This window comes from Acanthisitta chloris, unplaced genomic scaffold (genome assembly GCF_000695815.1).
Source record: "Acanthisitta chloris isolate BGI_N310 unplaced genomic scaffold, ASM69581v1 scaffold37350, whole genome shotgun sequence".
NCBI lineage: Eukaryota > Metazoa > Chordata > Aves > Passeriformes > Acanthisittidae > Acanthisitta > Acanthisitta chloris.
In genome coordinates, this window is record NW_008653914.1 from 2,958 (window position 1) to 14,297 (window position 11,340).

Consider the following 11,340-nt stretch of genomic DNA (forward strand, 5'->3'; position numbering starts at 1 on the left):
AGGAGTTATCTGACAAGGGACTCATATCTAGATCCACAGAAACAGACAAGTAACATATACTCTTTCCACACTCCTTTGTGACAATGAAACTCAAAATTCACTAGATATGAGTAGTCAGATAACATCCTGATTGCTACAAGACCAGAATTCATTACCAAGGAGAGAAACCTTGCTCTAGCAAAGAGCACAAGCAGATTTGCATCTAAGCAGCCACAACACCCATTTCTTTCAGCCAGCATCAGAGCTAGAAGTGCTGTCACTAATGGCAAGGAAAACTAATTAGAAGGTTTTTTACAAAGCTGCCTGTATGACCAAGTTTCAAAGTAGCAATTTCTAGGCACAGACTCTGGCAGAATCTAGATTGACCTGAGTTTTCTGCTTATGGAGGAGAGGTGGTGGAAAAGGACACATTCCTTTCCTATACAGAAACATGACAACAGTCTCAAGCCAATACTGAACATCTGACAAGGTCTAGCATTGTAATGACAAGACAAAACATTTGGAATTAGAGATATCATTTAGTAAAAAGAAACAACTGCCTTCCAAATCTGCCATACTGAAAAAAACCCCAAACATGTCAAAAACTGTTTGTGCTTACAACCATAATTATGGAACTTGAGCATTAGATGGAGAGATTTTTCTCACCATTTCTGCACAGGTGCTGCAAAAACAAGTTAAATGGAAAAGAATCCCTTCCAAACATTCATTTAACAAACAGTTATTAAAACCTGTAAAGGCTTCAGGGTACTAAATTTGAAAGGGGCTCAAAAACATTTCCAGAGTTGTTGAACTAAACCCAAGTCAGAAAGGTGACCCTCCTAACACATAATTAAAAAACAGTTTTCTTAAAAAAAATTTTTTTGCACATTTTCCTCATCAATTTATAAAATGCAAACAGTATGCTAGAAAAGTCTGAACATAAGGGAATGTGCTTTGGAAACATTATTAAAATATGTGTTTCTATAGAATGACATTATCAAGTTTATGATACTTCTTTTCACTTGACTGGCTACACTTTGAGCACGTCCCTCCTCTCTTTCCTGGGTCCACGAGGAGCTAGGTTTAGAAAAGAAGAGCTCCCATACTGCCAACTTCACTCTGTTCCTTTACAAAAATTTCAAAGTACTGATAAATGATAGTGACAGCAAGCAAAATTCCAGTTCCAGACCCAATGGCCCCAAGGAAGTCTGCCAACACGGAGAGGGCACCGATACAGAGCCCTCCAAATGCAGCAGCTGTAGGGATGTACCTGTAACACACAAAAGAAGAGGAAAGGGACCATTAGACCTGCTCAGGGTATTAACAAATACACTAGGGTTAGTGGCCTATGGGATCTATGGAAAGCATCTGTATCAGAGGCAGGTTGTTCCTAGAAAAGCAATCCCACCAAAACCAGAAAGACAACTACAGAGATCATCTAATCAGGTGGTTAAAAAAACAAGATTAAACTGCATGAATGGAAAAAAGTCAATGGCAGACTACTCTCTTCTCTTATGGGTCTACAACCCAAGGTAAGGATGCAAGAATGCCAGTACACTAGGTAAGGAAATGAAAAGCTCAGCCTGACTGGAGGGGAACAGAATGCTATGCTGATAGAAGGTATCAGACTACCCTGCAATTAAGCACAAAGATTAAACTAATGGCTACTGGCTCTTCAAGTCTTCTGCAGATGACTGAAATCTAAAGTTACAATAACAGTTCTGTGACATGAAGGGTACAGAGGTCCCACCCTGAAATTCAAAAACCTAAAGACACCAATCCCTGCCTATCTCTGCACCCAGGAGATTTAAGCTGTTTTAGAAGCAAGGTTTGTGTGAAAACAGCACTCAAGACTAATCACATCTGAAAAGTTATAAAATACTTGTGTGTCAGTTTGAAGTAGTGAAGTACACTCAAATGCTCATTACTAGCTACCCTGCAAAAAGTATATAAATGAAAAAATATAACAGGATAATACAAGCTCCAGAATTTAAGGGCAGTTTTGTAATTGTAAGACAAGAATAAGCTGCACTGTGCAAGTCTTCTATTAACGAGACAACATCCTATGTCTCATGCATGTAACATCGAAGCTGACAGAGTATCTGTGTTCTAGGATCTAGAAAATGGAAGTCAAAGCAAAATTTGCCATGTGTTTGCCCATAACACTTTGCATAAACAGCCAGGGAAACGTGTGGCTCACCTGTTGAGTTCATGTACCATTGAAGTTTCTCTGTGGCCTCGCATTACCATTTGTTGTTCTTTCAACTGCTTGGCAACCTGCATTGAATCAAGGTATGGAACAAGTAAGGTTAGAGTCATTTGCCAAGGTCAGGGAATGCAGTACTCTGGGAAAACAGAAGCAAAACATTGCAGTAAATGGTGGCGAGTTTGAGCATTTTTTTGGTTTGGGTTTGGATTGCTTTTGACATTATCCACCCGAGTTTAAAATCCCCAGTATTTTAACTTCAGACAGACTGCACTTTTCTGCCTGTCAGTTACACAAAGCTTTATGGATAATTCTAGTCCTATTGAGCAAAGGAAAATTTGGAAATTGGTAGACTCTTTACAGATTATTCAATCCATGCCCTGATTGGCATTTAGTGGATGTTAGCAAAACCATCCTAAGAAGTGTCCATCCTGTTCCAGTTTCCCACATCCAGCTGAACCAACTACTTATTTGTGGGGCCATACTAGAAACTGGACTTAGAATCCCTTCTTGGAACATGAGTTTTAAATTGGATTTCTGCAATTGTACAGGGTTACAACAGAGCCCTTTGCAAACATTTCAGTAACAACTGCAGGTAACAAACTCTAGCAGGGGAACTTCTGAAGGAGCTCATCACTGATTCCATGTACTGAGAAAACACTTTCAGATAGTTAAGCTGTCAGTTTTTCACTCTATAAATAATGATTTATCAACTTTTATTTCTAATCTTGTTTTCATGAACTGAAAATAATTTTACTTTGTATCAGGAATGTCTATTACTGTGTTAAAAACTGTATGTTGGCTTATTCTGAAATAAAAGCCTGACTATACAAGGCTGTGAGTGCCTCCCTGCATGCCTGACAGGCAGCAGGATTCAAGTTCAAAACAAGAGAGTGCTCACGCTGTTAGTGTAACTGTGCAACTATCACATCTTTGTAAAATAATGGATGAAACCATTCCACATGGCTGCCAAACTTGATTTCCTACCAAAACTCACACAATACAAACATACCAAGATGACAACTATTTTCCATCTTGTTTTCCAATGCCAGTTTCAGAATTATATAGTTCCTGGATATTAAATATCCTGTAGCAAATGGAAACCTTAAGAAGCTAGGCTCAGGTACACTGCTGCACTGTATTTGCTGTTATTGGTGCTCTCAAGTTAAAAAGAACAACTTCCAGTTAATGTTTCCACAAAAGAAGCTCTGAACTCTCCATGCCAGGAATGGCTATTCAAGCTTTACCTTCAGGTCCTTAAGTGGCAACATGGTGCACCTGTCATGGCACTGAAAGAGTTTCTGCCTCTCCTGTTACCTTGCCTGCTCTCACACTGATCAGATCCTACATAGTTTCTAAGTTATTAATTTCTTAATGGCAATGAAAGGAATTATTTGAGCTTTGATGTTTTTTTCAAAAAGCAGTAAAGAAAACAGGGAAAAAATGACCCCCATTCTGCCTTCATCCTGCCCATTTACAAAAAAGACATAGTCACTGCTTACACAAACAATACTACCAACAACATTACCAGCAGAACAGCTATCTCGGAATAAAGAGTCTGTTTTCATCATGCAAGCTTACATAACTTGCCACTTGAAACTTACATCTTTGGCAGAGGAGCCAGAGACTTCAATCCAAGTCTTAGAGAAGAAAGCACAGGAGCCCAGCATAAATACAATATAAACAACTGCATGTACAGGGTCTTCCAACACTGAAGAAAAGGACTCTGGAGGTGACAGGTAATAACAGAGTCCACCAACAGGATAAGCACGAGCAGGGCCTCCAGAGGATGCATCCTGGAAGAAGGAAGCAATCAGTCACCAATTTGCACTGGTTCTTAGCCATTAAGCTAAGTCTTGGTTTGTATCACCTTCGTGTTACTGTGTATCATTAATACTGCAACAGCACACAAAGACTCCGCCTTACTACCCCAAGCAGTTTCTGTAAGTAGAAACGGAACACAGTAATGAACAGCAAAGCAAAGAACAGCCTCAGGTAAAGGGACACCTAACTTCTACATTCATCACAGCAGGTCTCATATACTACCATTAATTTAAACAAATTACTAATTTAGGAGTTTCAGTGTGCATGACCAGCTGTGGAAGTGTCTTTAAATTCAGAGACATCTCTCCAACCACAGATTTAACAACACACATAAAGCTGTGTGCAAGGTTAGAAGGAATACTCACAGACCAAGTGCCCAGCAGGCTGACCAGCAAGTTGCCACTGAAGCGAGCAGAAAGCATCTGGGAGATGACATACAAGTTTGACACCAGGGCAGACTGAAGGATAATGGGAATGTTGGAAGTATAGAACAGCTTGATGGGGTAGGTGTTGTACTGGCCACGGTAACGAGCAGATTTGATAGGAAGATCCACTCTGAAGCCCTGAAAAGTTTTAAAAAGAAAGTCTCCTGTTACATCTGGACATGAACCCATAAAACCATTTATGACCATGAACCCTGGTCATAAATTACAAGTGCAAAGCCTTGACACAAAAGGAAAAACCTGCAATCATTTTGTGCAAGTACACGTACTCTGCCCAGAGGGCTGTCCATGGGAGTCCTGCAAAGGGCCTGCAAGCCTGCAGGGTTGTCTAAATACACACACACAAGAAGGTATGAAAGATGTAGACATCAGGAAAAAAACCCTGAAGTTTCAAGCAGCCTGAAAAAAGTTTCCGGGAAGAAGAACACTAAAACTTTCTATATTCTTCAGCAGTTTGCAGCAATGAACAGTAAGAGACACACAAGCCTACAGACTTCAAAGCATCTTCCAACAAAAAGCAAAAGCATTTGGGTTAGACAGTGTCACATGTACACATTCTCTGGGTTGTTTGTTTTTGCAGAGACCAAAGCAGATCTCAAGCCTTTTGTGTGGTTACAGTACTAATTAAGAAAGGGCAGTGTACAATGAACATCGAGATGTTACAGGTACAAAAATGAGTCCTGTGAAAATATCATTTCCTGTAGAAGGAAGCAGGTTACAGACCTACTTCCATAGAGTTTTACAATCCCCGTTATTCCAACTGACCTGGAAATAAATTACAATTGCAAAGACGAAGATGGTGGCAATCAGGTTCATAAGGTTGGGGAGATTCTGACGATAAAAGGCCTCACGAAGAGCTCTGACTTTGTCTGTACGAGTAGCCAGAAGGTGGAACAGAGCAATAATGGCTCCCTCAAATTCCATGCCTTGGAAAAGAAAAGGAAAAACAAGTTAGGTGACCTACGATTGTCTCCAAACTTCAGTGCTTCGTCCCATTAGGCATACTTCTGAACTACAGGATTGTGGGATTTCTCAAAGTCTTTTGCATCTTGAGCTCTCATACTTTTACTACTGTCACCCTTCATACCAGCTAAGTTGTTTACAAGATTTTGTAAAAATCCCCTAGAAACTAAATCACAACCCAGCAGTCAAATAGGAGAATTTTATTGGTCTCTAGAAACACTGACATTCACCAAGTTCTTTCTCCCTTTCCTCCCCCTTATTTGAAAAAAAAAAAAAAAGAACAGAGGGAGGCAGCACTTTCTACTGCCACTCACAGGGAGACACTAGTTATTGCTTGGATTACAGCAAAGGGAATAAACTCACTTCTGTTTTCTATTATACAGCTCTAAGCAAGATCATGTCCTGTGGGGTTTGGTGAATAATGTTTTGGGACAAAGTGTAAGAAATGCAGGGAGCAGAAACAGCTGGTATTTGTCACTAAGTCGAGCAGCAGCTGTAATACAAGGGCAGTCTAGCCTTGCTGACTTTCAATGAAGGCACTGTAAGAAACTCAAGTTCAGTAAATCTCTTGTGAGACACTATAAACTGAAACGTCTTTGTGCATGCACTTTGCACAGCTGCACTCGCTGCATTAGCAAGATTCACTACACAGCTAAGAATGCAGTAACAGCATTTGCCATTAAGTTAACATAACGAAAATTTGCCTTTTTGTATAAAATGTTTGTAAAGAACACAGACTATGCCACATTACCTCTGCCTGTGTTCACTGTGGTGGGGCTGAATGCTTTCCACACAATAGTCTCACAGATATTAGTAGCAATGAAGAGAGAGATGCCAGAACCAAGACCATATCCTTTCTGGAGGAGCTCATCCAAGAGCAGAACTATCAATCCAGCAACAAAAAGCTACAGTAAAAAAAAACAAACAGAGCATTAGTTCCATGCTTTTTTCATTTTGTTAAAAAAAAAACCTGTATTAAAAGATAAGAAAAGACCATGCATGAAGAAGGCACACCTGGACCTTTTATCTCTGCATGTGGGACAGGCTGTCCACAATGCAGGCTGTCCAGGCTGATTTTTTGACCCTTTCAGAGGAAGAAAAAGTAGAAAAGACTAGAAATTACCTGGATTGTGATAAGCAAGCAGATCCCAGCACCCATCTCAGATGGGTCTCCATACATTCCAGTCATTACATACACAATAGACTGTCCAATGGTAATGATCATTCCAAACACTATAGAATAAAAAGAAAAAAGTATGTATTTGTTCTGGATGTTTATGTCAGTGGCCAATTAGGGAAATTGTAGAGAAAGTTAGTGCCTTGGTTTCAGCTGGGATAGAATTCATTTCCTTTCCAGCAGCTGGCACAGTGCTGTGTTTCGGATTTAGTGTGAGAACAATGTTGATATCCAATGGTAATGATCATTCCAAACACTATAGAATAAAAAGAAAAAAGTATGTATTTGTTCTGGATGTTTATGTCAGTGGCCAATTAGGGAAATTGTAGAGAAAGTTAGTGCCTTGGTTTCAGCTGGGATAGAATTCATTTCCTTTCCAGCAGCTGGCACAGTGCTGTGTTTCGGATTTAGTGTGAGAACAATGTTGATAACATAACACAGTTTTAGTTGTTCCTCAGCAGTGCTTACCCTAAGTCAAGGACTTTTCAGTGTCCCCTGCTCTGCCAGTGAGCAGGTGCACAAGAAGCTGGTACAGAGCATGGCCAGGACAGCTGACCCCAATGGGCCACAGGGATATTCCATACCACAGAATGTCAGACTCAGCATATAATCTGGAAGGAGTTGGATGATTGCTGCTTGGGGTTGGGTTGGGCATCAGTCAGCAGTCATGAGCATTTGCATTGTGCATCACTTGTCCTTCTTGGGCTTCAGTTCTCTCTCTCCCCCCTCTTCATTACAGTTATTATCATTAATATTACTACATTTTACCTTGTTTCAATTTTTAAACTGTTTCTACGTCAACTCATGAGTTTTGCTATATTTTTCTTATTCTCCCCATCTCACAGGAGAAGAGTGAGCAAGTGGCTTGTGTAATACTTAGTTGCCAGACACAGTTAAACCACAACAGCTGGGAGGGAATATATAAGTCACAGGACTTTTAACTGAAGGGCAAATTAAGTTTTTTGTCTGAAATCTGGCACTGAAATTAGGAATACACAATGACACTTCAGAAATAAATACACTTAGAAGCAGGTGGGTTTGGTTACAAAGATTGCTTTAGATACTGAAAACTCTGAGAGTGTTAGAATGTTACCATAGCAATTTATGATTCTTTATCAGTCAGTAGTGTGGAACAGCATCAAATAGCTGAAGGACACTTAATTTTTTCTAAAAGTCATTCTCAACTGAGCACAGAGACCAATTATTGCTGAGAAAGAACCACAATTCAAACTGCAAGGTATAGACAGCTACAACAAACATCTTAACTTTTTTAGGTTAACAATGACCATCACAGTTCAAAAGTTGAGTCCCCACAGTCTATATATAGCGTCACTTATCTGAGGAGATTACAGCAGCAATGCCAATTGCACAGATACTTTTCCTTTTCACACCTTTCTGAAGCTTAACAGCTAACAAGGCAGAGAGCAGACAGTGAAAGACTGATGAACTACAGACAACTCTAGCTCAGCATGAACACACAACATGACAGAAATCCACACCTCTGCCTGTACCATTCATCACGTGGTCAGTTCACAGTTTCTGCTGTTAGGGTTAGATATTCTAAACCACCAGTGCATAACATGAGCTGTTACTCACATTTCTGGGCTCCATTGAAGAGAGCTCTGTCCTTTGGGGTGTCACCAACCTCAATTATCTTAGCACCTGCCAAGAGCTGCATGATGAGCCCAGAAGTGACAATAGGTGAAATACCCAACTCCATCAATGTACCTGCCAGGCACAGGAAGAACAATGAAAGAAAATAATGAGGTATAACACACTCAGGCACTTTTGAAGTTCAAAGTTTGGCTTTTCCACCTTTTACATTATGATGGAGATGATCTAAAACTCCAAACATCCATTAATGTAAAAGGTATCAATGAGAGCCAAAGGTTGTTAGAAGTCAGTCTGATATGTGGAGAGGCTGTGGATTCCATCTCAGTGGAGATATTCAAGAACCATCTGGATGCAATCCTGTGCCAGGATGTGCTAGGATGGCCCTGCTTGAGCAGGGAGGTTGGACCAGATGACCCACTGTGGCCCCTTCCAACCTAAATGATCCTGTGATTCTGTAGTACTCCTCAGTACCTCAAAAACTATGTTCATTGAAAAAGACTTTTTCTCTCAAGAATAGATTAACTCTGATTTACTGATAAGACAGCCCAAATGATATAGAATGACGAATTCAGGAAACTGTCACCATTCTTGATTCATATTTGCTCAAAAAGCCTCCTCAAGAAATGGAAATTTATATAAATTATCATGAATTTTAATCTTCTTACCTGCACTAGGAAGCCTCTACAAGAAACTGAAATTTATATAAACCACCATGTATTTCAATCTTCTGTGAGACAGACTCAGAGATGCCACCCAGGAAACCACAGCACATGTATAATATGATTTGAAACACAAATCACAAACCTTGAAATACATACAGAAGATTGCAACAGAAGCAATGCAGGAAATTAGGAACTGTCTCTTCCCTAACCATTTCCTTAAAAAAAAAATTACTCTTACCTCTCTACTTCAGTTTTATGTGCAATGCAAGAATAAGTCAAAATCCATTTTGATTCAAACTGAAAAAAAAAAGCCCTCCGGAAGGACTGACCATACCTCTATTTGATGCCAAAATCACTCTCATCCAGTAGAAAGGGTCTGCTGAGTCTGATGACATGATGCCAAACAAGGGAATCTGCATTTCCAACCAAGAGAGGAAAACAGGATTAAATCAGAGGCTTCACAGTATGCTTTAAACATTTCAGCTCTTCCTAAAAACAAGAGAAAGAAACATACCTGGCAGCATACTAAGAAGATGAAGAGTGTGATAGCTGTCCATAGTACCTTTTCCTTAAACTGAATCTAAAGGAGAAAAAACACAAACCCAAAAACCAACATGATAAATTTGCCAGGATAACAAGACCTAGTCAATCAGGCAAACCTTCGTAGCAGCACACTAAATTTTCTTGTAAGGGGTCTAAATACAGAGCATCCTAAAGAAAATAACTTAAAGTACATCCCTTTTTAACCACATAAGACCAAGGAAAATTACAAAGCTTTATTGAAAATTTAATCCAAATAAACAAGCCAATATATCAATGGAAGGTAACTCTAGTACTTCCACAGAAATGAGTCTTACATTTTCATTAGAAAGAGCTTATAGGGAGAAAAAACACAGTACAGAGCAACTTATTTTAGCAAATAATCTTAGATTAGAACTTATGAAGCCAAGATTTTCAAGTTGCTGTTTTAACTTACTCTAGTTTACACTCCAATGCTTTCAACATCTCACCACCCACTGCTGTGGCATGTGCAAATCTGCACAACTGCATTTGCCAGCAAATACGTTCTACAACCACATCCACCACAGAGGATGCACCAGACAAGCACTTTGCCAAGAACAATTGTGCCTAAAACTGCTGCTCTCCCAGCAGGAAGAAGTCCCAAATCCCACAAATGCAAACTGCAAATGTTTTATACTATACAAATACAAACCCGTGAAGAAAATTTTACTGACCTTCCGTTCTGGCTTTTGGATCTCAGGCAAAATTACACAGAAGGGCTTGATCACTTCAAGGAATTTTACTGGAGGGAAATTAGGTAAAAGAAAAATGAACACACAGATGCAGCAAACACTGGGAAAAGCTCAAGCAGAACTGAATTTGGACATGCATTTTATATACCAAAACTCCCAGCCTGAGAATTTTTTTTTGTTTGGCTGGTTAGTTTGCAGGTTGATTTTTGATTTGGTTTGGGGTTTTTGTACTATTAAATTCTTATCTGTTCTAAACACAGAGAGATTCAGCCACTGCATTTTATGTACAGTATTTTAAATACACAGACAGGATTAAAAAACAAAGTCAAGAGTTTTTCTATTTCACTGAGTAGGCTGACCATGCCAAAAAACCTTCTGCATTGCTTTCCAAGAGTTTATCAATACTTTTGAACTTTTTCTTCATAATAGCTTCTCCTATAGCCTGATACTTGAGAAAAAAACTTCCTTGGGTATTGTATAAGTCTTAGGTTACTTTTGGGCCATACAGCTGAAGAATTCCTACACACAGTTCATAAGCAACAATTCCAGTTACCATGATCCCTCCCAGCCAAAACGACACGTCTTCAAACAGAAAAGTCTGAGAACCAGCACACAAAAGAAGAGATTTGCAAAGTCACAAGTTCTCCCATGAGCAGAGAGATCTGATTTCGAACAGAGTTAATGCTCAAGTTGTTAAGATAGATCTAAGACTGCACACTTATTTTGGACTGATTTGAACTAAAACCAGCAACACAGTCCAGAAGAACTGAAACCACTGGTGGCTTCCACTTCATCATGGAAGGCTACAATTCAGGGGCAACATGGTAACAGTTTTAGACCAGCCCACAAGAGATATTTACTTCGTTTCAAACGATTATAACTGACACGTTACCCTGGACTGTTGCCTGAAATGCAGAGCAAACCAAGACTCACTCCTACATCTACCATAATACACCAATGTCTAAGATGCTTTTCAAGCAGCTTTTCCCCAGGCAGGCGACTCTGCAGATTCCCCCGGACTCGGATCGCTCCAGACTCGGACACAGTTTGTTGCTCGCTCTGAGAATGCACCTGGAAGCCTCACGGCCAATGACCCAGGTGAGAGCCACCTCCCCGTGCCCCGGCACTGCACCTGGCACCCTCTGCCCGGGGCGGCCGGGCGGAGAGGCGCGGGCACACCGCGCGAGCTCTCTCCCTGAGATGAGCTGCCACCCCCAGG

General features: G+C 40.2%; 1 protein-coding gene across 1 annotated transcript; it reads right to left on the reverse strand.

The window, feature by feature from the left end:
• Positions 1–758: 758 nt before the first annotated feature.
• On the reverse strand, positions 759–10,171 carry SEC61A1 (Sec61 alpha 1 subunit (S. cerevisiae); the record flags this gene model as incomplete). The annotated part of the gene is made up of 11 exons (XM_009082704.1): positions 759–1,249; positions 2,180–2,256; positions 3,790–3,981; positions 4,375–4,572; positions 5,218–5,378; positions 6,167–6,320; positions 6,539–6,648; positions 8,189–8,320; positions 9,203–9,281; positions 9,383–9,448; positions 10,104–10,171. Coding segments are annotated over 11 exons (1,424 nt in total), but the record flags the coding sequence as incomplete, so codon positions are not given.
• Between the last annotated feature and the right edge of the window lie 1,169 nt (positions 10,172–11,340).